At 43.7% G+C, this 26,357-nt stretch overlaps 1 protein-coding gene across 3 annotated transcripts; it reads left to right on the top strand.

Annotated features, from left to right (window-relative positions):
- Positions 1-939: 939 nt before the first annotated feature.
- Positions 940-22,170, top strand: cnga2b (cyclic nucleotide gated channel subunit alpha 2b). 3 transcript variants are annotated; one of them, XR_006834219.1, is made up of 8 exons: positions 940-1,254; positions 12,770-12,892; positions 13,148-13,267; positions 13,503-13,679; positions 13,983-14,090; positions 14,256-14,362; positions 14,542-16,089; positions 21,916-22,170. XR_006834219.1 is itself a non-coding variant. In XM_046320585.1 (7 exons), the coding sequence occupies exons 2-7, from the start codon at positions 12,786-12,788 to the stop codon at positions 16,026-16,028; spliced, it is 2,106 nt and encodes a 701-aa protein (XP_046176541.1). In that variant the 5' UTR covers positions 941-1,254; positions 12,770-12,785; the 3' UTR covers positions 16,029-16,665. The 3 variants fall into 3 exon arrangements, 2 of the variants coding, with proteins under 2 accessions (XP_046176541.1, XP_046176543.1); XM_046320585.1 differs by lacking the exon at positions 21,916-22,170 and having other exon boundaries at positions 941-1,254; positions 14,542-16,665; XM_046320587.1 differs by lacking the exon at positions 21,916-22,170 and having other exon boundaries at positions 943-1,089; positions 14,542-16,665.
- The last annotated feature ends 4,187 nt before the right edge of the window (positions 22,171-26,357 follow it).

Here is a 26,357-nt window from a genome sequence, read left to right as displayed (position 1 = left end):
GCAGACAACAAAAGGTATGCATAGTGATTGGTGTTTCCCTGTATTCATTGTGTGCTGTGGGAGGTCTGAAGGGACGGATGCTCTGTGGACTGTCTGCCTGCACGTTAATCTCTACAGTCTGTGGAGGGAACAGGTGATGTGGTTGCTCTGCCCTAGACTTTACACTACAGTGCATTTTACCTATTTACCCAAATGCATTGTTTATTTTCTCCAGAAACCTGCGTGCTTTACTTGTTTACATTCACAACAGTTTCAATCCATAAAGTAACAGTAGGCTGCTGTACTTAAGTGCAACTCTGTAAATTCAGGTACACAATGGCACTAACTTCAGTGTTTGTTGGATGGATGTGTTCTCTTGTCCATATAGAGGTTCTTTAGTTTTGGTGGAGTAGTGATTAAACCGTGGGGAACTCAGATAGCAGATCGTTGGACGTTGTTCACTGGTCTGAATCCTGAACAGATGCTGAGACTGCTCTAAACCACAAGCCCCCTCAGGCTTTCTAAGTCCTCTCTGTCACATACTGTTTACTAAGTGGAGACTGTCTGCCACAGTCTGTCAGAGAGCTCTATGAGGGTGAAAGACGAGATGAGATGACAGACTGCATTGGCTCTCATGGGCTTCATTATCTGGATTTACAGGCACTGAATGCTGCATTGGGGAGTGTCTACTTTTTTTCTCTGTTAGTGTTCATTAGTGACTGAATTAACAGGACAGAAGCTAACCAGAGTCAATTCTCTACACGGGGGATGAAGTGTCTGTCACCCACTTGATGTGACTTGCTGATCGGACTTTACTCTCTTGGTGCTTGTTCTTCTCATTATGACAGAGAGTCTAAGCACTCATTTTAACCCCTGAAAGCTCTCCATGTCCCCGCCCTCTTTTTCTCTCGGCCCTCCTCTTCCCCTCCACCCATCCTGCTCTGCCTACAGTCAGTCTATTGGAAGTCCTGTTGACTTAGACATGTTGACAAGAAGTGCCTATGCTTTCCACAAGTGAAGAAAGGAGGAGACCCCAGAGGAAGAAAGAGGAACCACTTCAAAAACCTGACACAATTAGAGGACGTGACATGTTGACGAAGCAAGGAAGAGGTATGAAATGTGTTGGCTTGGTGCTCCTTCAGTAATGCATGCTCCTGCAGTTCCATCTTCTCCGCAATGGAAACAATAGCTGGAAAGGAACTCTGGTTGTCTTTGAAATGGCCATAAGGATTTTACTGGAGTGATTGGAGGCAAGTAGGGTATAGAAACAAGCTGGTGAGTGATCACCTTCCTAAAAACATTTATCTTTTAGCGAAACGGCACTGTACTATGTTTTATTGCATTCATTGTTATTTTTGTTATTTTGGTCTGTGTTCGTATGTAGCATGAGGCACTTTCCCATTGCCATTGGAAATGACATATGGTCAACAGACACTTGTTGCCTGCATTTATCACTATGTTATTGTAGCAACTTAGTCACGGTCATGAGACACATGATATACTGGGCATACAGACAGTCACTACCTTCGCTGCCTCAAGTGATGAAACGCACCTGTTGTCAGCTATGATGTGGAGAGCTTGGTCTTGTGGGAGCAGTTAGATTGGCTCACTGAGCACAGTACTGTGACTCAGGCTGACTGTTTCCCCTAATGATCCACCAATTAGTAAAATATTGGAAACAGTTGTCTAAACACCATCATAATTTGTCTGCTTCAACTTCCATGAGCCAGTCATGGCCCTAACACCACCCTTCTCAATACTTTCAGTGCTTCCACGTGTCAGAATGTAATGGCAATTTAGAGGTAGGTCAGTGGCATAGCACAGTTTTGCGGAGCCCCCGTAAGTTCCGAGCAAAGGCCAGAGAGAAATATGTGCATGTGTATAGCTAATCTTGTTCTAATTTACAAATTTTGCCATGCTGAGAGAAAATGTTGCTATTTTCGAGCTCAGTATTCTTGAAAGATGGGGCCATCTCACTTAAAAAATATATATATTAACAAAAAAGTGAAATATATATTTTGATAGACTAAGTATCAGCTATCACAGCATGTAAAGGACATTTTCACATTTTTATTCATAAAATGCTCACTAACTGGATTTTTGTCAACTCCGTCAGACACTATAAAAATACATTACATGTTTTAGAATTATTGTCCAATAGGTGTTTGAAGTCCTTGATTGTTTAATTCTAACACTATATTATTCAAATATGTCATACAAATCTCCAAACTTATATATACAGTGCCTTCGGAAAGTGTTCAGACCCCTTGACGTTTTCCACATTTTGTTAGGTTACAGCTTTATTCTAAAGTTGATTCAATTGCTTTTTTTTGCTCATCAATCTACACACAATACCCCATTATGACAAAGCAAAAGTAGGTTTTCTGAAATTTTTGCTAATTTCTACCCCCCAAAATTATTAAAATATCACATTTACATCACTATTCAGACCCTTTACTCAGTACTTTGTTGAAGCACCTTTGGCAGCAATTACAGCCATGAGTCTTCTTGGGTATGACGCTACAAGCTTGGCACACCTGTATTTGGGGAGTTTCTCCCATTGTTCTCTGCAGATACTCTCAAGCTCTGTCAGGTTGGAAGGGGAGCGTTGGTGTGCAGCTATTTTCAAGTCTCTAAAAGAGATGTTCGATCGGGTTAAAGTCCGGGCAAATGTATTAATTCAAAACAGAAATACCTTATTTACATAAGTATTCAGATCCTTTGCTATGAGACTCAAAATTGAGCTTAGGTGCATCCTGTTTCCATTGATCATCCTTGAGATGTTTCTACAACTTGGAGTCCACCTGTGGTAAATTCAATTAATTGGACATGACTTGGAAAGACACACACATCTATATAAGGTCCCACAGTTGACAGTGCATGTGAGGAAAACTAAGCATTGAGGTCAAAAGGATTGTCCGTAGAATTTCTGCAGCATTGAAGGTCCCCAAGAACACAGTGGCCTCCATCATTCTTAAATGGAAGATGTTTGGAACCACCAAGGCTCTTCCGAGAGCTGGCCGCCCGGCCAAACTGAGCAATCGAGGGAGAAGGGCCTTGGTTAGGGAGGTGACCAATGGTCACTCTGACATAGCTGCAGAGTTCCTCTGTGGAGATGGGAGAACCTTCCAGAAGGACAACCATCTCTGCAGCACTCCACTTATCAGGCCTTTATGGTAGAGTGGCCAGATGCAAGTCACTCCTCAGTAAAAGGCTCATGACTGCCAGCTTGGAGTTTGCCAAAAGGCACCTAAAGGATGCTCAGACCATGACAAACAGGATTCTCTGGTCTGATGAAACCACAACTGAACTCTTTTGCCTGAATGCCAAGCGTCACATCTGGAGGAAACCTGGCACCATCCGTACGGTGAAGCATGGTGGTGGCAGCATCATGCTGTGGGGATGTTTTTCAGTGGCAGGGACTAGGAGACTAGTCAGGATTGAGGGAAAGATGAACAGAGCAAAGTACAGAGAGATCGAATATTGTTTGTTTAATTATATCAGAGAACAAATAGAGATCTAGTAGAGAACTTTATAGACCATTAGTTCTTTTGCTGCACCACATTACATTCACGTAGGACCTACATTCAAGGGGTCCTTATTTATTATTATTTATTTTTTTCACCTTTATTTAACCAGGTAGGCTAGTTGAGAACAAGTTCTCATTTGCAACTGCGACCTGGCCAAGATAAAGCATAGCAGTGTGAACAGACAACACAGAGTTACACATGGAGTAAACAATTAACAAGTCAATAACAAAGTAGAAAAAAAGGGGAGTCTATATACAATGTGTGCAAAAGGCATGAGGAGGTAGGCGAATAATTACAATTTTGCAGATTAACACTGGAGTGATAAATGATCAGATGGTCATGTACAGGTAGAGATATTGGTGTGCAAAAGAGCAGAAAAGTAAATAAATAAAAACAGTATGGGGATGAGGTAGGTGAAAATGGGTGGGCTATTTACCAATAGATTATGTACAGCTGCAGCGATCGGTTAGCTGCTCAGATAGCTGATGTTTGAAGTTGGTGAGGGAGATAAAACTCTCCAACTTCAGCGATTTTTGCAATTCGTTCCAGTCACAGGCAGCAGAGTACTGGAACGAAAGGCGGCCAAATGAGGTGTTGGCTTTAGGGATGATCAGTGAGATACACCTGCTGGAGCGCGTGCTACAGATGGGTGTTGCCATCGTGACCAGTGAACTGAGATAAGGCGGAGCTTTAACTAGCATGGACTTGTAGATGACCTGGAGCCAGTGGGTCTGGCGACTAATATGTAGCGAGGGCCAGCCGACTAGAGCATACAAGTAACAGTGGTGGGTGGTATAAGGTGCTTTAGTGACAAAACGGATGGCCCTCGAGTGTTGGAAGCCATTTTGTAGATGACATCGCTGAAGTCGAGGATCGGTAGGATAGTCAGTTTTACTAGGGTAAGCTTGGCGGCGTGAGTGAAGGAGGCTTCGTTGCGGAATAGAAAGCCGACTCTTGATTTGATTTTCGATTGGAGATGTTTGATATGAGTCTGGAAGGAGAGTTTGCAATCTAGCCAGACACCTAGGTACTTATAGATGTCCACATATTCAAGGTCGGAACCATCCAGGGTGGTGATGCTAGTCGGGCATGCGGGTGCAGGCAGCGATCGGTTGAAAAGCATGCATTTGGTTTTACTAGCGTTTAAGAGCAGTTGGAGGCCACGGAAAGAGTGTTGTATGGCATTGAAGCTCGTTTGGAGGTTAGATAGCACAGTGTCCAAGGAAGGGCCAGAAGTATACAGAATGGTGTCGTCTGCGTAGAGGTGGATCAGGGAATCGCCCGCAGCAAGAGCAACATCATTGATATATACAGAGAAAAGAGTCGGCCCGAGAATTGAACCCTGTGGCACCCCCATAGAGACTGCCAGAGGACCGGACAGCATGCCCTCCGATTTGACACACTGAACTCTCTCTGCAAAGTAATTGGTGAACCAGGCAAGGTAGTCAATCAAAAAACCGAGGCTACTGAGTCTGCCGATAAGAATATGGTGATTGACAGAGTCGAAAGCCTTGGCAAGGTCTGCACAGTACTGTCTTTTATCGATGGCGGTTATGATGTCGTTTAGTACCTTGAGTGTGGCTGAGGTGCACCCGTGACCGGCTCGGAAACCAGATTGCACAGCGGAGAAGGTACGGTGGGATTCGAGATGGTCAGTGACCTGTTTGTTGACTTGGCTTTCGAAGACCTTATGGTAACCAAATCGTCAGACACATCTTTTAGGAATCAAAGTTTTGAAAGAAATATTATTTACAGTCACGGATGGCTATTTCAAGAAACGACATACAATCATTTTTAAATTAATATAATTTTTTGACAGTTTATAAAATTTTAAACCCTTTTTTGGATAGTTTGAAAAGGGGATCCTTTGCGCCGGACAAGGCCATAGAGCCAACTTGGAAATTAATAATATTGAAAGTATTTAGAAAATGTTATAAACAAATATTTTCCCTTGTAAAATTCCCCTAAATGTACATTTTAAGCTAAAATAATGCAACAAAACAATTATTTTCAACTATAAAAGTAAAGTTTGCCTGAACAAATGTCCTGCTATTCTACACATTTTCCTATGATGCTGATTTATTACAATTTTTGCAGTTTTAAAGCTAATTTCCTGTACCCCCCCCCCCCCCAAAATAGTGGTTTATGACGTGTACATATGCTATCTGGAGGTCGCGGGGGGACCCCAAAGCTTGTGGGGGCTGTGGGGAGGTGTGCTACGCAAGTGTGGTAGGTTTGTAAATCTTTGTTTCGTGAACCTGTACCAGATCAGACAGATAGTTATGTCACTGCAATCTATAGTTAGTGAAACATTAAAGGATTATGCTCAATATGGTTTAGGCTACCACATTTCTCTTTCTCAGAAAAAAAGTATCTTTCTCAGAACAGAAGGTTGTGGCTAGGATGTTTACTCAGAAGCCTACAACTTAGAGACCATATTTCACACAGTATAGTGGGGTTAGAAGGATCATACAGTGTCACCATACCGTATCATTGCTCTCAAACAATGTTTATCCTCATATGCCGTCAACATACACCCTTTATAATAGACTATACATATTTTCCCAACCCCTGACGGGTGAGAGGAGCAGGAGGTAGTATTGGCTGACAACCCTGGTTGCTGTGGATGCCAAAATAGTCACCACGGTGACAACAGCCTGTTTCGGAGGCCCCAGATGAGGGAATGTGGCTGGCAGTCCCAGTCGTCTTCTGTCCCTCTGCTCTATCTGTCACACACTCCCTAAACACTGAAGAGAGAGTTACAGATGTAGGATCTTAATTTGATCGACCTTTTGCAGGACAATGCAGGAAACGTAAAACTTGTAGTGTATTTGAGGTTTTAAAAGGCTTCTTAAGTTTGTAATTTCCATTTCAGACTTTATTTTCCCTTATGAAAAATGTATCAACCCCTACAAAAATGTCCATTAAGTATAATCCGCATAGACTAATAATTAACATTTCCTGTTGCTGAAGGATAATTTTCCTGCTGTAGCAGACTGGCTCAAATGAAGATCCTACATCTGTACCAAACCATGACTATAGCCCTTATCTTCCACATACAGTACACCCCTGAAACATGGCCAGGGCCAGATTAAGAAATCCTAGGCCCCGTGGCGTTGTTTTTTTTTATAAGAAAACTTTTTTATATTGGTTTTACAGACAGATTCGTCTTCTCTTTTCAGCGGTAGGCATTTGCTTTCCAAACAAAGTTTTTCCTGCGATTCTATTTTTTAATGGCAAAAGGCAAACAGACAGCCGCAACCAACCATAGAAATATAATTCCCATTCAAGTCAGGACTGGCAGCCATTGCTAGGGTATCCATGAGTTTAACACTATAATTTCCAGGGTGAAAGGTTCTGAAGCCCTTCTATGGATTATACACTACCGGTCAAAAGTTTTAGAACACCTACTCATTCAAGGGTTTTTCTTTCTTTTTTCTATTTTCTACATTGTAGAACTATGAAATAACACATATGGAAGCATGTAGTAACCACAAAGGTGTTAAACAAATATATTTTATGATGACTATTTTGGCACTGTCATTTCTCTTTGCTTATTTGAGCTGTTCCTGACATAATATGGATTTATATGGATCTTCTGTATACCCCCCTACCTTGTCACGGGATAACTGATTGGCTCAAACACTTTAAGAAGGAAAGAAATTCCACAAATTTACTTTTAAGAAGGCACACCTGTTAATTTAAATGCGTTCCAGGTGACTACCTCATGAAGCTGGTTGAGAGAATGCCAAGTGTGTGCAAAGCTGTCATCAAGGCAAAGGGTGGCTACTTGAAGAATCTCAAATATAAAATATATTTTGATTTGTTTAACACTTTTTTGGTTACTACATGATTCCATAGTTTTGATTTCTTCACTATTATTCGACAATGTAGAAAATAGTAAAAATAAAGGAAAACCCTTGAATGAGTAGGTGTTCTAAAACTTTTGACCGGTAGTGTATCTACGGTGACAACACAACAAGCTGTATATTTGGTGTCCAAACTGCCCAAATTGCAGCCTTCCCAACAATAGACAAAATAAAGGAAACACTTTAGTAAATGAGGGATACATCGTTTATGTTATGGTGTGGGGTATATTTTCCTGGCATGATTTAGGTCCACTTGTAGAATCTATTCCAAGGCGCATTGAAGCTGTTCTGGCAGCTCGTGGTGGCCCAACACCATTTTAAGACACTTTATGTTGGTGTTTCCTTTATTTTGGTTATTACCTGTATGTGCTTGTGATAAAATGTAATCCACAGGTTTTTTAAATGTTATTACTATTGGTCCTCTGTGTCTAAATTATGCTCGCTGGTGTATTTTGAACATTGAGAGCGGGTGCCTGTGGTTGGATAAAAAACAATAAAATAATAAAAACAATAACAGAATAGTTTTTTGTTGATGTTTTTTTTTTTGCCTCTTGCACCCACTATGGGCTTGGGCCAGCCCCTGACTCACACAATTGACCAGTCACATTTATTTATTATGTAGTTCATTTTTTGTATTTTTATTAACCAAGACAGGGCCCCCCAGTTACCCAGGTGGGCCCCCTCCCTCAAATCAAATTAATCAAATCAAAATCAAATCAAATGTATTTATATAGCCCTTTGTACATCAGCTGATATCTCAAAGTGCTGTACAGAAACCCAGCCTAAAACCCCAAACAGCAAGCAATGCAGGTGTAGAAGCACGGTGGCTAGGAAAAACTCCCTAGAAAGGCCAAAACCTAGGAAGAAAGCTAGAAAGGAACCAGGCTATGTGGGGTGGCCAGTCCTCTTCTGGCTGTGCCGGGTGGAGATAATAACAGAACATGGCCAAGATGTTAAAATGTCCATAAATGACCAGCATGGTCGAATAATAATAAGGCAGAACAGTTGAAACTGGAGCAGCAGCACGGCCAGGTGGACTGGGGACAGCAAGGAGTCATCATGTCAGGTAGTCCTGGGGCATGGTCCTAGGGCTCAGGTCCTCTGAGAGAGAGAAAGAAAGAGAGAATTAGAGAGAGCATATGTGGGGTGGCTAGTCCTCTTCTGGCTGTGCCGGGTGGAGATTATAACAGAACATGGCCAAGATGTTCAAATGTTCATAAATGACCAGCATGGTCGAGTAATAATAAGGCAGAACAGTTGAAACTGGAGCAGCAGCACGGCCAGGTGGACTGGGGACAGCAAGGAGTCATCATGTCAGGTAGTCCTGGGGCATGGTCCTAGGGCTCAGGTCCTCCGAGAGAGAGAAAGAAAGAGAGAAGGAGAGAATTAGAGAATGCACACTTAGAATCACACAGGACACCGAATGGTACAGGAGAAGTACTCCAGGTATAACAAACTGACCCTCCTCTCCTCCCGATCTGAGGATTAGCAGAGCAGCAGCAGACCGCAGCAGGCTGTCTACTGTACACTCACTGAGAGCGGGCTCCTGAATCCGCCTGTGGTTGGCGGTTGCAGTAAATATATATATACAAAGCATTACGAACTCTTTCCATGACGTAGACTTACCAGATGAATCCAGGTGAAAGCTATGATACCTTATATATGTAACTTGTTAAATCCACTTCAATCAGTGTAGATGAAGAGGAGGAGACTGGTTAAATAAGGATTTTTAAGCCTTGAGAAAATTGAGACATTGATTTGTGTATGTGTGTCATTCATAGGGTGAATGGGCAAGACAAAATATTTAAGTGCCTTTGAGAGAGTATGGTAGTCGATGCCAGGCGCACTGGTTTGAGTGTGTCGAGAACGGCAACGCTGCTTTGTTTTTCAACTCAACAGTTTCCCGTGTGTATCAAGAATGGTACACCACCCAAAGGACATCCAGGCTACTTGACAACTGTAGGAAGCATTAGAGTCAACATGGCCCAGCATCCCTCTGGAACGCTTTCAAAACCTTGTAGAGTCCATGCTCAGTGTATACTGTTTATACTGTTTAAATGTTTTGTACATTGAGTGTATACTGTTTATACTGCTTTAATGTTGTGTACATTGAGTGTACAAAACATTAAAGTCGAACTGATAGCGTTTTAACTACTTTGCAGATATGAATCAAACAGACAATCATAATATCAGTCAAAATATCAAATTCCCAGTTTATGCTACAAAACTAACTTTAAAGGTTTTAAAAATAGGTTATATTTGACTTAACATTCCAGGCATTGTGGGCAGAATAGATGGATACTGTTCAATGCATGATTAATATAATTCACCAATACATTTGTTGGTTGTCCAAAAGATATTGCTATCACGTAAATCACAGCTGGCCTGGTACATTGTTTGCTGTCTCCATTCGGGATGCACTATTTCAGTTTAAATTACTAACTATTTCTGACAAAAACGGCCGACTGCAACTGAGGCTAGGAATGTCAATACAATCAACCTAGCAAGGGAAATTATCACAAGTCAGTTATAACGTGGCTAATAGGCTAGCGCATCTATTTATGTAGATAGCTAAAATCACAGAGCCTAATATTAGCTAGATAGTGAGTTGGTAGGAGGATGTCATGTCATTGGAGGAGTTAGTGAGTGACTGACTTTTCCCTCATATTAGGTGTCATTTGGTTAGCTAGCAAGAAATGTGAATCGCTTTGCTAGCTTTGCTGAACTTGAACGACTGTTATACAGTTAGCATATCTCTTGCGTTCGCAAATTCACTCTGGCTATCTACTATGATTTCAGAGCACTCTCATCTGAGTGTGGCAGAGTGCAGAATGACTGATGAAATTACGAACACGCAACACCTGCTGAATACGACAGGTATCAGTCAGCAAAGAAGTATGTTAGTCACGAACGCGCTAGATAGCATGTAAACAGCCTAACCAGCTCTGCTATGGTGAGTAAAATGGTCAAAGTGAGGTGTGTTCTTATCTGCGTTTGGAGGTAGCAAGCTAGTCAACTTTAGCCAGTTAGCTTGGGTGCTTGGTTGGGACAAGCAGGCATTGGCAGGCAAGCTGCAGAAGGACGAGCAGGCTACTTACGGCCAACTAGCTGAAAAAGTTTGAGAGGGTTTATCTAATGTTCCTTTGTTAGATTTGAACTCAGCTTACTCTGGCTAGCTTTAGATGGTGATATTGTTGATGTATAGGGAAATACAGCCTACCTATTCATGGTTGTGTGATCAATAGGACTGTAAAGTTTCCAAATGTAAGAAGACTCCCAAGGTATTTACATATTTACAGAAATCCATTCAGGTGTATTTTTTGGCTTTTGCCAAATGCATTCTAATGATCTAAAGACGCACTGGTGCTACTGCACAGTCCAATTCAAATGAATGATGGCAGGCTCCTGTGGCAAATGGCTTGTTTGCATAAAGGCCTACTGTAACTCTGATTGGCTACGGTCTGCATAGACTCTGGTCCTGGATGAGACATGTTTTTTTTGTTAGATTTTATTTACTGCAGTGTCTATCAATTGTCTAAACGTACTGCCACTTTCCCACTGTATATTGCTATATAATTTTCACAAATGCCTTAGTATACGTAATTCCCAACCATTTTAAGAATTTATGATTTATTTTGCATATACTCCAGAATGTTATGTAGAGTGATCAGATGAATTGCAATTAATTGCAAAGTCCCTCTTGCTATGCAAATGAACTGAATCCCCAAAAAACATTTCCACTGCATTTCAGTTCTGCCACAAAAGGACCAGTTGACATCATCTCAGTGATTCTCTCGTTAACACAGGTGTGAGTGTTGACGAGGACAAGGCTGGAGAGCACTCTGTCATGCTGATTGAGTTTGAATAACAGACTGGAAGCTTCAAAAGGAGGGTGGTGCTTGGAATCATTGTTCTTCCTCTGTCATCCATGGTTACCTGCAAGGAAACACGTGTCGTCATCATTGCTTTGCACAAAAAGGGCTTCACATGCAAGGATATTGCTGCCAGTAAGATTGCACCTAAATCAAACATTTATCAGTTCATCAAAAACTTCAAGGAGAGGGGTTCAATTGTTGCGAAGAAGGCTTCAGGGCACCCAAGAAAGTCCAGCAAGCACCAGTACCGTCTCCTAAAGTTGATTTAGCTGCGGGATCGGGGCACCACCAGTACAGAGCTTGCTCAGGAATGGCAGCAGGCAGGTGTGAGTGCATCTGTACAAACAGTGAGACGAAGACTTTTGGAGGATGGCCTGGTGTCAAGAAGGGCAGCAAAGAAGCCACTTCTCTCCAGGAAAAACATCAGGGACAGACTGATATTTTGCAAAAGGTACAGGGATTGGACTGCTGAGGACTGGGATAAAGTCATTTTCTCTGATGAATCCCCTTTTCGGTTGTTTGGGGCATCCGGAAAAAAGCTTGTCCGGAGAAGACAAGGTGAGTGCTACCATCAGTCCTGTGTCATGCCAACAGTAAAGCATCCTGAGACCATTCATGTGTAGGGTTGCTTCTCAGCCAAGGAGTGGGCTCACTCACAATCTTTCCTAAGAACACAGCCATGAATAAAGAATGCTACCAACACATCCTCCGAGAGCAACTTCTCCCAACCATCCATGAACAGCTTGGTGATGAACAATGCCTTTTCCAGCATGATGGAGCACCTTGCCATAAGGAAAACGTGATAACTAAGTGGCTCAGGGAACAAAACATTGATATTTTGGGTCCATGGCCAGGAAACTCCCCAGACCTTAATCCCATTGAGACCTTGTGGTCAATCCTCAAGAGTTGCGTGGACAAACAAAAACGCACAAATTCTGACACAGTCCAAGCATTGATTATGCAAGAATGGGCTGCCATCAGTCAGGATGTGGCCCAGAAGTTAATTGGCAGCATGCCAGGGACGGATTGCAGAGGTCTTGAAAAAGAAGGGTCGACACTGCAAGTATTGACTCTTTGCATCAACTTCATGTAATTATCAATAAAAGCCGTTGTGAAATGCTTGTAATTATTCTATAGTAACATCTGACAAAAATATCTAAAGACACTGAGGCAGCAGACTTTGTGAAAATTAATATTTGTGTCATTCTCAACTTTTGGCCACGACTGTACTCAGTGAATGATTTTATTAAAAACACTTTGCTTCCTCTAGGGCCCCCCAAGGGGCTGGGCCCAAGGGCTTCAGCCCCTTTAAGCCCCTGCATTAATCTGGCCCTGACCATGGCAAAACACCAGCCACATTTCATGATTATATGACTAAATACCATGGTGCCATGCAGATGTTAGTTACATACTGTATGAAAAGCTCATAATTATGGTCAAGTAGTGGTCAGTTTTTGGGCGTATCAAATCAGATGGAATGGAAAGACTCTTAATGTTTCTCTGTATGAATTGAAAGCTCATTTCAGCTGAAGATGACAGGCCAGGTGGCCGACAGGGACCTGTCCCCCCATCGTCTCTCAGTGAAGACCACTGTGGAGGAGGAGCCAGAGAGGGAGAGAGCTGAGAGTACTCTCAGCAGGTGGGTTACACAGAGAGGCCTGCATAGGGTTCTAGTTCTAGAATTATATTTCTTTGCTGCATGCATCCTTTATGCTTATATACAACTCTTCCTGTTTTACACAATGTACCACCATGTACAGTATTTGACCCTGCCTCCCTTTTTCAACTGCTAATCAGAGTCTGAAATGGTCATTGTTTGTGCATCCAAATGTATACCTACCCCTGCTCAAGAGTGCATCTTCTCTGTGTCTGCCTCTGTCTGCTCTTCTCCTAGAGTGCCATCAGAATGTGATCATGATAATGATGACACATCCTCAGAGCTGGCACGGGTGGCCGCTCTCGATGGTGGACACAACTCAAGGAACTCTTTTCAAGGACGGGGAGCTCTGTCTAGGTAAATTCTGGTACCTCAGCAATGGTAGTTTCCAAAGCTCACAACTGATAGATAGTGTGATGATGAAATTGCCTCACCCATGTGCTAATCTGTCCCAATTTACTCTGCTTAATACAGTTATTTTATACAAACTCTGCTACTCTTTACATGTATCTCTGAATAGCTCTGTCTCTCTCCTTTCCCTCTCTCTCGCTCTCTTCCTCTCTCTCTTTCTCTCTCTCTATCTCTCTCTCAGATTAGTGAATTTGGTAGTGATTCTGAGGGAGTGGGCACACAGGAGCCTTGTAGAGGAGGAGGAGCGGCCAGACTCTTTCTTGGAACGCTTCCGTGGCCCTGAGCTAAGGACTGCCCCTAGTCGCATCAGCAATACGCAGCCTGATGCCAATGGCAACAATACCAAAGGGATATTTAGGTATGTCTGTCTCTGTGATGATTCTCTAAATACGCTATAAACTGTTCTGAATTACAATGCAACATGTATCTACCTCAGTTTAATAAAAATCCATTGTCTGCTTTACTACCTTAAATGGACCCCATTTGATACAGTCTACAGCTTCATCATAATAATGTAATCATTATTAAAGCTGATATATGTTCAGTGGTTAGTCTTTCAGACACATGGCCCTTGAAGATCAGACCCACCCATGTCTACCTGCAGAAACAAAAAAGGCTGTGTAACCTTATTTGACATGAACCATTCTCTTTTATTTCCCAGGAAAAAATGGGGTGTGTTCGTTGTGTCCCCATCAGACGACATGTACTACCGTTGGCTGTTTGTTATTGCTATAGCTGTGCTCTACAACTGGATCCTCATTGTGGCTAGGTAGTTGAGAACACAGGCATTTTCTGTTTGGTCCACAGTCCACACATAGCACAACACCAGAGGGGATGTTTATTCATCAGTAAAATGAAACCATATAAATGTTGGACTGATAGATGGAAGTTTGATGCTGGAGTTAAGTATTCTCTTTTTCTCTTCTATGTGTAGGGCATGCTTTGACAAACTGCAGACAAGCAATTACATCTGCTGGTTGGTGCTGGACTACCTTTCAGACGCTTTGTACATCCTGGACACATGTGTCCGACTCCGCACAGGTACATCACCATCATATACACCCTTAAACCAGGTCCTAGCTTGAGGCTAAACACACTTTTGTTATATTATGTATAGTTATATTTATTACTTACTGATCCAAACAAAGAGATGTTGAGAGATAATTGATAACCTGGGTAGATATTTTTGTGCTAATGGCAACACCTTCTTTATACCACAGGGTTTCTGGAGCAGGGTCTGCTGGTGAAGGACCTCTCCAAGCTGAGAGACAGCTATGTCCGCACATTTCAGTTCAAGCTGGATGTCGTGTCCATCCTACCCACTGATCTGGCCTACATATCCACAGGAATCCACACCCCAGAGCTCAGATTCAATCGCCTGCTGCGCTTCCCACGCATGTTTGAGTTCTTTGACCGCACTGAGACACGCACGAACTACCCCAACATCTTCCGCATCTGCAACTTGGTGCTCTACATCCTGGTCATCATCCACTGGAACGCCTGCATCTACTTTGCTATTTCCAAATCTCTAGGGTTTGGCTCTGATACCTGGGTGTACCCCAACATCTCCAACCCCGAGTATGGCTCCCTAACCCGGGGCTATGTCTACTGCCTGTACTGGTCCACCCTCACCCTCACCACTATTGGAGAGATGCCTGCACCTGTACGGGATGAGGAGTATCTTTTTGTGGTCTTTGACTTCCTCGTTGGGGTGCTGATCTTTGCCACGATTGTGGGTAATGTTGGCTCCATGATTTCCAACATGAATGCCACACGTGCAGAGTTTCAGGCCCGTATTGATGCCATCAAACACTACATGCACTTCCGCCGGGTCAGCAAGGAGCTGGAAGCACGCGTCATTAAGTGGTTTGACTACCTCTGGACTAATAAGAAAGCAGTGGATGAGCAGGAGGTATTGAAGAACTTGCCTAACAAATTGCGGGCTGAGATCGCCATCAATGTGCACCTGGAGACCCTGAAGAAAGTGCGTATCTTTCAGGACTGTGAGGCTGGACTGTTGGTGGAGCTGGTCCTGAAACTCCGGCCACAGGTCTATAGCCCAGGGGACTACATCTGCCGCAAAGGAGACATAGGGAAGGAGATGTACATCATCAAAGAGGGGAAGCTGGCAGTGGTGGCAAATGACGGGGTCACACAGTACGCCCTCCTCACCGCCGGCAGCTGCTTTGGGGAGATAAGTATCCTCAACATCCAGGGCAGCAAAATGGGAAACCGCAGGACGGCCAATATCCGCAGCATCGGCTATTCTGACCTCTTCTGCCTCTCTAAGGATGACCTGATGGAAGCAGTGACCGAGTACCCTGATGCTAAGAAGGTGCTGGAGGAGAGGGGGAAGGAGATCCTTATGAAGGAGGGCCTCCTGGATGAGAATGCAGAGGCTGGCAGACTGGGTGGAGAGGACACTGAGGAGAAGGTGGAGAGGCTGGAGTCCTCTCTGGACACCCTGCAGACGCGCTTCGCCCGCCTGCTCAGCGAGTACACGGCCACACAGCAGCGGCTGAAGCGGCGCATCACCAACCTGGAGCGCCAGCTGTGCCACACGGGCTGTGGAATCCTCTCAGACGCAGACCTCTCTGACGAAAACTCAGCTTCTGAGGCTGAGGCAGACACTCTGGCCGTTGCCAATACCGTTGAGCAGGGTGACCATGGAAATGATGAGCCGACTGAATCCACTGTTCAAACTTGAAAGCTGCCTGAGACCATGGATCTAGGCCTAGCACTTTTTAAGCACTTTCAAATTCACAAGGGTATGCACAAATGTACAATACATTTCCTTCCTAATAAGAAAATAATTTTCATATGAACTTTATGACGGTTGCATTAAGAGTACAGTGCCTTCAGAATCTATTCACACCCCTTGACCTGTTCCATATTTTGTTTTGTTACAGCCTGAATATTACATTTAGATTTCGTGTCACTGGCCTACACACAATACCCCATAATGACAAACTGGAATAGTTATTTTTGCAATTTTGCAAATCAATTAAAAATGAAAAGCTGAAATGTCTTGAGTCAGTAAGTATTCAACCCCTTTGTTATGGCAAGCCTAAAAAGGTTCAGGAGTAAACATGTGCATGGACTCACTATGTGTGTAATAATAGTGATTAACATGATTTTTTAATGACTACCTCATCTCTGTACCCCACACATACAATCTGTAAAGTCTGTCAGTCAAGCAGTGATTTTTCAAACACAGACATTGCATATTGCTTTGAGTATGGTGAAGTTATTAATTACGCTTTGGATGGTGTATCAATACACCCAGTCACTACAAAGATACAGGCGTCCTTCCTAACTCATTTGACGTAGAGGAAGGAAGCCACTCAGGGATTTCACCATGAGGACAATGGTGACTTTAAAACAGTTACAGAGTTTAATGGCTGTGATAGGAGAAAACTGAGGATGGATCAACAACAATGTAGTTACATTTACATTTAAGTCATTTAGCAGACGCTCTTATCCAGAGCGACTTACAGTTACGTCACAATATGAACCTAAATGACAAAGTGAAGAGGAAACCTGTACAGAATAAAACAATTCCAAAACATGCATCCTGTTTGCAATAAGAAACCAATGTAAAACTGCAAAAGACCTGGCAAACAAATTAACTTTAAGTCCTGAATACAAAGCGTTATATTTGGGGCAAATCCAACACATCACTGAGTACCACTCTTCATATTTTCAATCATGGTGGTGGCTGCATCATGTTATGGGTAATGTCTGTCATCAGCAAGGACTAGGGAGTTTTTTTTAGGATAAAAAGAAACAGAATGGAGCTAAGCCCAAGCAAAATCCTAGAGGAAACCGTGGTTCAGTCTGCTTTTCAACAGGCACTGAGACAAATTCACATTTCAGCAGGACTAAAACACAAGGCCAAATATACACTGGAGTTGCTTACCAAGACAAAATTGAATGTTCCTGAGTCGTCTAGTTATAGTTCTGATATAAATTGGCTTGAAAATCTATGGCAAGACGGATGTCTTGCAATAACAAACTTCACAGAGCTTGAAGAATTCTTAAAGAATAACGTGTAAATATTGTACAATTCAGGTGTTGAAACCTCTTAGAGACTTACCCAGAAAGACTCACAGCTGTAATTGCAGCCAAAGGTGTGAATACTTACATAAATATCTAATTTATGCATTTCATTTTCAATAAATTAGCAAAATATTCTAAAAACATGTTTTCACTTTGTCATTATGTGGTATTGTGTGGAGATCATTGAGAGAAACTATTTAATCTATTTTGAATCCAGGCTGTAACACAACAAAATGTGGAATAAGTCAATGGATATGAACACTTTCTGAAGGCTCTGTATGTGTCAAGGTGTGTATAAAGGCGAAGTCAGGTGCAGGAGAGCAGAGTATGATAAATTAAGCTCACTTTACTATAGTTCCAAACCGGGAGCACAACAAAACAAATGCTCAAAAAACAGAACAATAAAGTAAAGCACAATTAAATCGAATCAAATTTATTTATATAGCCCTTCGTACATCAGCTGATATCTCAAAGTGATGTACAGAAACCCAGCCTAAAACCCCAAACAGCAAGCAATGCAGGTGTAGAAGCACGGTGGCTAGGAAAAACTCCCTAGAATGGCCAAAACCTAGGAAGAAACCTAGAGAGGAACCAGGCTATGTGGGGTGGCCAGTCCTCTTCTGGCTGTGCCGGGTGGAGATTATAACAGAACATGGCCAAGATGTTCAAATGTTCATAAATGACCAGCATGGCCCAATAATAATAAGGCAGAACAGTTGAAACTGGAGCAGCAGCACAGCCAGGTGGACTGGGGACAGCAAGGAGTCATCATGTCAGGTAGTCCTGAGGCATGGTCCAAGGGCTCAAGTCCTCCGAGAGAGAGAAAGAAAGAGAGAAAGAGAGAATTAGAGAGAGCACACTTAAATTCACACAGGACACCGAATAGGACAGGAGAAGTCCTCCAGATATAACAAACTGACCCTAGCCCCCCGCCACATAAACTACTGCAGCATAAATACTGGAGGCTGAGACAGGAGGTGTTACACACAAAACAATTACACACAAAACATGATGGGAAACAGAGGGTTAAATACAATTAGATTGATTGGGGAAATGAAAACCAGGTGTGTATGGAACAAGACAAGACAAATGGATATATGAAAAATGGAGCGGCGATGGCTAGAAAGCCGGTGACGTCGATCGCCGAATGAACAAGGAGAGGAGACGACTTCGGTGGAAGTACCCCCCCTTGACGCGCGGCTCCTACACCGGCCTCGAGGACGACCCGGAGGACGAGGTGCAGGGCGATCTGACCGGCGACGGTGAAACTCCCGCAGTAATTCGGGATCCAAAATATCTGCAACCGGAACCCAGCACCTCTCTTTCGGTCCGTACCCCTCCCACTCCACGAGGTACTGAAGGCCCCCCACCCGACGCCTCAAATCCAGGATGGAACGAACGATGTATGCTGGGGCTGAGGGACCTCCTGGAGGACGGAGGGACCTCCCGCACCTCAGATTCCTGGAGTGGACCAGCCACCACCGGCCTGAGGAGAGACACATGGAACGAGAGGTTAATACGATAATAAGAGAGTAGTTGTAATCTGTAACATACTTCGTTCACCCTCCTCAGAACTTTAAATGGCCCCACAAACCCCACATCCTGGTTGACTCTCTCTACCTGCCCATTACTTTTGGGGTGAAAACCTGAGATAAGGCTGATCGATCAATGAGAAAGAGACTGATTCTCTCCTCATGATTCCCCTGCATAACCATGGCCGATTAGCCCGGACCCTAATGGTCGACTATCTAGAGCGTGTACCGGGAAAGGTCTAACTATAGGAAAAATGGGGATCCCTAACCGAATGGCTAATGCTCTGTCGATAAAATTCCCAGCTGTGACTGAATTGACGAGCGCCTCATGCTGGGAATGTAGGGAAAACAAACAGGCACAAACAGTTGATCAACAGAGGACTCTGGATGAGTGTGGTGCAAACTCACCTGGGGTGATGCCAGAGTGCCCTGCCTGTTGCCTCGACTTCCAGAGGAACCAACACGGCACCGACCGGCAGTGTTTCCTCTGCAGCCACAGATGGCGCACATGATGGCTCCTCCTGTCTCCCTATGCGCCGCACCTCCTAACTCCATGGGCACCAGAACGGGGTTACTGGATGATGGAAGCAACAGAGCCTCCTCTGGACGTCCTCGGGTGACCAGAAGGTTATGCAACCGGATGGACAAATCCACCAGTTGGTCAAAGGTAATGGTGGCATCCCTGCAGGCCAGCTCACGTCAGACGTCCTCTTGTAGGTTACATCTATAGTGGTCAATGAGGGCTCTCTCGTTCCAGCCCACTCCGGCGGCCAAGATTCGGAATTCAAGGGCGAAGTCCTGGGCGCTCCTCGTCCCCTGCCTCAAATGAAAGAGCCTCTCCCCCGCCGCTCTGCCCTCAGGTGGATGGTCGAAGACGGCCCTGAAGCGACGGGTGAAAGTGGTCTGGAGCCTTCTCTCCAAACGCCGTTTGCCCACCCCAGCGCTCTTCCTGTGAGGCAGGAGACGAGAGCATCCACTCTCTCCCCTCCCGAGGGATCTGGGTGCACAGTGGCCAGGTAGAGGTCCAGTTGTAGCAAGAATCCCTGGCACTGTGCTGCCATTCCATCATACTCCCTGGGAAGGGAGAAACGCATCCCCCCAGAATTCCCTCCGGATGGAACGGGTGGAGATAACCCCGGTTGTGCTGGTCGAGGCACTGGAAAGACCTCCTGTCTCTCCCAGTGGTCCATGGTCTGGACAACGCGATCCATCATGGCACCAAGAGGATGTAGCATGGCCGAATGTTCCTGGACTCGTTCCTGGACTCCTCTAATCGGGGTACCTGTTCCTGCTGACTCCATATTCTCTGTGTGTAATTCGGTCAAGGTGTGTATAAAGGCGAAGTCAGGTGCAGGAGAGCAGAGTATGATAAATTAAGTGCACTTTACTATAGTTCTAAACCGGGAGCACAACAAAACAAACACGCTCAAAAAAACGGAACAATAAAGTAAAGCGCTAAAGAACTTTGCTTGACATGAAAACAATTACACACAAAACATGATGGGAAACAGAGGGTTAAATACAATTAGATTGATTGGGGAAATGAAAACCAGGTGTGTATGAAAGCAAGACAAGACAAATGGATATATGAAAAATGGAGCGGCGATGGCTAGAAAGCCGGTGACACGAATGAACAAGGAGAGGAGCCTGAAGTCGTGACAGTATGTAACAAACATAACTGTGAAAATCAAGTGTTTTCTTTTAGTTCAATGCCAAGATAAGATGCAGAGTTCTTTAAGCAGAATAAGAAGAATAAGAATATAGGGTAGAGCAATGAGTTGCAGGCGTATACGCACAAGTCACATGCAGTCATTTTCCACATTCTTAACCCCGAAGGTAGGTTACATGAGAACAGGTAAGCAGCACAGAGGGTAAGACAGATCCTGGAGAGTGCCCTCAACCAACCTCATATAACTCTTACCTAATGATGAAGTGGGCCAACAACAGAGCAATCAGCAGTTCCTAGAACAGTCTCTGGTGTATTTCAAGGTCTTGGAGATTTGTTGTATACCCTGAAAACATTTGGTATTTTGACACAATTTGATTACCATACTGTGGCCTGTAATGTGTTTAGTAATCATGAGATATTATCTTTACAGCTAATAGTTGTATGACCTACCAAGTCTTTGAACACATTTAACTCATTCATGGCATATGTGTTCTAATGTGAATTTAAATGTTTGCAGCCCAACAGGTCTTACTCTAAGGATACTCATAACCCACTGGACACAATCTGGTTGAATCAACGTTGTTTCAACATCATTTGCCAACGTATTGTGCCGTTGAATCTATGTTTGAAACATCTGGATTTGCAAAAAGTCATCAACCAGTACTGTTTTCTTATCAATTCAACCTGCAGTGCAAACATCGAAATGATGGTAAAACTTAAATACATTGACTTAACCTGACTAACAGGTTGTTACATCAATCTAATTTCAACATACTCATCAAAACTATCTATACGTTGAAATTGTGTTGAATATTCCTCTCAGAATGGTTAAAAATCTCACATAAAATCGACATGGAAATTGCAACTAAATTAATTTAATGTGGTGTTGTAAATACATTTGAACATGCAACACCAAATCCAGGTCACATTTTCATCATATTTTAGATGTTGACATCTTTGCATATTCTTACTATTTAGTCAATGTCTGTTTTTCATCCTATATTCAATTGGGTGGTTGAAATTATGTTGAATTTCATATTTAATTAAAAATATTTTTTTTAACCTTGTTTCAAAGTTGACAATAAAATGGTATGTTGATTCAATGTCATTGTTTCAATGTCATGCCATCAACCTAAATAAAGAGATACCTATATTTAAATAACATCTGAAGCCGCGGTCCAACAATTCCTGCCTAAACAGTGACTCCTACTGGTGTATGAGGGGTAATGTAATACAGTGAGAGTGAGTATTGGTCTGAAGTCAGTGAGATAGGGAAACTGGTTGACAATTACATTGGTAGAAGTTTTTATGCTTTTTTTAACCTCTTTTCACAGATGGATCGAAGGACCCAGAGTGGGCACACAGGAGCGGTCATTTACATTCCTGAATTTGATGTGCAGAAGACTAACAAATTAACTGTCAGTATACTCAGTTGAACTGTTGGCGATAATAGTTGCCCTCCAGTGACTCGGGGACGTACAACCTGTTAGAATTATAGTAGGCTCAGATTCTCTGTCTGTATTAAATAGTGTATCATCTGGTAAATATAATAGGAGTCCCCTACTATTGGAGGTATTAATGTTATTATGGAGAATTGATAGACTGGGTGTAGTAGTGAGATTCTGCTGGATCAAAATCACATGTGCTGAATACAACAGGTAAATAAAGAGCACCAGTAAAATAACAATAGCATGACTATATACAGGGGGTACTGGTACAGAGTCAATGTGCAGGGTCACCGGTTAGTTGAGATAATTGAGGTAATATGTACATGTATGTACATGTAGGTAGAGTTATTAAAGTGACTATGCTTGGATAATAAAAGAGAGTAGCAGCAGCGTAAAAGAGTATGCAAATAGGGGAGAATGCAAATAGTCTGGGTAGACATTTGATTAGATATTCAGGAGTCTTATGGATTGGGGTAGAAGCTGTTTAGAAGCGTTTTGAACCTAGACTTGGCGCTCCGGTACCGCTTGCCGTGCGGTAGCAGAGAAAACAGTCTATGACTAGGGTGGCTGAAGTCTTTGACACTTTCTAGGTCCTTCCTCTGACACCGCCTGGTATAGAGGTCCTGGATGGCAGGAAGCTTGGCCCCCGTGATGTACTGGACAGTACGCACTACCCTCTGTAGTGCCTTGCGGTCGGAGGCTGAGCAGTTGCCAAACCAGGCAGTTATGCAACCTGTCAGGATGCTCTCGATGGTGCAGCTGTAGAACCTTTTGAGGATCTGAGGACCCATTCCGATAATATTTTGTTGTGCCCCCTTCACGACTATCCTGGTGTGCTTGGACCATGTTAGTTTGTTGGTGAAGTGAACGCCAACTTGAAGCTCTCAACATGTTCCACTAAAACCCTGTCGTTGAGAATGGGGGCGTGCTCGGTCCTCCTTTTCCTGTAGTCCACAATTATCTCCTTTGTCTTGATCACGTTGAGGGAGAGTTTGTTGTCCTTGCACCACACGGTCAGGTCTCTGACCATCTCCCTATAGGCTGTCTCGTCGTTATCTGTGATCAGCCCTACCAAATCAAATCAAATTTTATTTGTCACATACACATGGTTAGCAGATGTTAATGCGAGTGTAGCGAAATGCTTGTGTTTCTAGTTCCGACAATGCAGTAATAACCAACAAGTAATCTAACTAACAATTCCAAAACTACTGTCTTATACACACAAGTGTAGGGGATAAAGAATATGTACATAAAGATATATGAATGAGTGATGGTACAGAGCGGCATAGGCAAGATACAGTAGATGGTATCGAGTACAGTATATACATATGAGAAGAGTATGTAAACAAAGTGGCATAGTTAAAGTGGCTAGTGATACATGCATTACATAAAGATGCAGTAGATGATATATAGTACAGTATATACGTATACATATGAGATGAATAATGTAGGGTATGTAAACATATTAGGTAGCATTGTTTAAAGTGGCTAGTGATATATTTTACATCATTTCCCATCAATTCCCATTATTAAAGTGGCTGGAGTTGAGTCAGTGTGTTGGCAGCAGCCGCTCAATGTTAGTGGTGGCTGTTTAACAGTATGATGGCCTTGAGATAGAAGCTGTTTTTCAGTCTCTCGGTCCCAGCTTTGATGCACCTGTACTGACCTCGCCTTCTGGATGATAGTGGGGTGAACAGGCAGTGGCTCGGGTGATTGTTGTCCTTGATGATCTTTATGGCCTTCCTGTAACATCGGGTGGTGTAGGTGTCCTGGAGGGCAGGTAGTTTGCCCCCGGTGATGCGTTGTGCAGAGCAGTTGCCATACCAGGCAGTGATACAGCCTGCCAGGATGCTCTCGATTGTGCATCTGTAGAAGTTTGTGAGTGCTTTTGGTGACAAGCCGAATTTCTTCAGCCTCCTGAGGTTGAAGAGGCGCTGCTGCGCCTTCTTCACGATGCTGTCTGTGTGGGTGGACCAATTCAGTTTGTCTGTGATGTGTATGCCGAGGAACTTAATACTTGCTACCCTCTCCACTACTGTTCCATCGATGTGGATAGGGGAGTGTTCCCTCTGCAATCATCTCCTTAGTTTTGTTGACCCACTGCTGTGTCGTCAGCAAAAATAAGGATGGTGTTGGAGTATTGCTTGGCCATGCAGTCATGATTGAACAGGGAGTACAGGATGGGACTGAGCACGCACCCCTGTGGGGCCCCCGTGTTGAGGATCAACATGGCGGATGTGTTGTTACCTAATCTTATCACCTGGGGGGTGGTCAGTTAGGAAGTCCAGAATCCAGTTGCAGAGGGAGGTGTTAAGTCCCAGGGTCCTTAGCTTAGTGATGTGCTTAAAGGGCACTATGGTGTTGAACACTGAGCTGTAGTCAATGAATAGCATTCACACATAGGTGTTCCTTTTGTCCAGGTGTGACAGGGCAGTGTGGAGTGCAATAGAGATTGCATCTGTGGATCTGTTGGGGCAGTATGCAAATTGAGTGGGTCGAGGGTTTCTGGGTCTAGGGTTTCTGGGATAATGGTGTTGATGTGAGCCATGTCCAGCCCATTCAGGTGTGGAAGGGAATGAAATTGTAGACCAGATAGCCAAAAGAGCTTTAAAACTAGATACAATTTATATTAATCTTCCACTATGTAGGAGTAAGGCCAGACGTAAGATCAGAGCCATTTTGATAGATGTGTGTCAGAAAAGATAGGACTCTGAGCCCAAGGGCCGGCATTTATATGCCCTCCAAAGAAAGGTCGGTGGACCAAGATTCAAAAGTCAGATTAGGAAGGAAGAGATGGTGTTTGCTTGATTGCGCTTAGGACATTGTACATTGACTCGTCATTACATCTGGTTGACAAGCATGTGAATGGTTTGGGTCTGATAAAAGACACATCCACGTCCCCTTACCCTCGCCTTATGTCCTTGGGGGAATCCCCACACCATCTTGGAGGGCGGTCCAAATGATTAGCTAAGCAAGGGAAGTTTGCAACGTGAGCCCCTCAACCCTCGTTTTTAGTCCAGTTTGCAATTATGTTCACTTCGGGGCCTAAAACTACCCATAATTCATTTTGCGATGATTGTACATCCGCTAAAAAAGGTCAGCATTTGTGAATTGATTGTCCCCCATCTAGCTTCAGAGTTTGTTCTGTTAGGTGACCTAAACTGGGATATGCTTAACACCCCGGCAGTCCTACAATCTAAGATAGATGCCCTCAATCTCACACAAATCATCAAGGAACCCACCAGGTACAACCCTAACTCTGTAAGCAAGGGCACCCTCATAGACGTCATCCTGACCAACTGAGCCTCCAAATACACCTCCGCTGTCTTCAACCAGGATCATCAGCGATCACTGCCCCATTGCCTGTATCCGCTACGGATCCGCAGTCAAACGACCACCCCTCATCACTGTCAAACGCTCCCTAAAACACTTCTGTGAGCAGGCCTTTCTAATCGACTTGGGCCGGGTATCCTGGAAGGACATTGACCTCATCCTGTCAGTTGAGGATGCCTGGTCATTCTTTAAAAGTAACTTCCTCACCATTTTAGATAAGCATGCTCCGTTCAAAAAATGCAGAACTAAGAACAGATATAGCCCTTGGTTCACTCCAGACCTGACTGCCCTCGACCAGCACAAAAATATCCTGTGGCGGACTGCAATAGCATCGAATAGTCCCCGCGATATGCAACTGTTCAGGGAAGTCAGGAACCAATACACGCAGTCAGTCAGGAAAGCAAAGGCCAGCTTCTTCAGGCAGAAATTTGCATCCTGTAGCTCTAACTCCAAAAAGTTATGGGACACTGTGAAGTCCATGGAGAACAAGAACACCTCCTCCCAGCTGCCCACTGCACTGAGGCTAGGTAACACGGTCACCACCGATAAATCCATGATTATCGAAAACTTCAACAAGCATTTCTCAACGGCTGTCCATGCCTTCCTCCTGGCTACTCCAACCTCGGCCAACAGCTCCCCCCACCCCCCACAGCTACTCGCCCAAGCCTCTCCAGGTTCTCCTCTACCCAAATACATATAGCAGATGTTCTGAAAGAGCTGCAAAACCTGGACCCGTACAAATCAGCTGGGCTTGACAATCTGGACCCTCTATTTCTGAAACTATCCGCCGCCATTGTCGCAACCCCTATTACCAACCTGTTCAATCTCTCTTTCATATCGTCTGAGATCCCCAAGGATTGGAAAGCTGCCGCAGTCATCCCCCTCCTCAAAGGGGGAGACACCCTGGACCCAAACTGTTACAGACCTATATCTATCCTGCCCTGCCTATCTAAGGTTTTCGAAAGCCAAGTCAACAAACAGGTCACTGACCATCT

Source organism: Oncorhynchus gorbuscha, linkage group LG02 (assembly GCF_021184085.1).
Source record: "Oncorhynchus gorbuscha isolate QuinsamMale2020 ecotype Even-year linkage group LG02, OgorEven_v1.0, whole genome shotgun sequence".
NCBI classification, from domain to species: Eukaryota; Metazoa; Chordata; class Actinopteri; order Salmoniformes; family Salmonidae; genus Oncorhynchus; species Oncorhynchus gorbuscha.
This window is presented reverse-complemented; position numbering and strand designations above follow the sequence as displayed.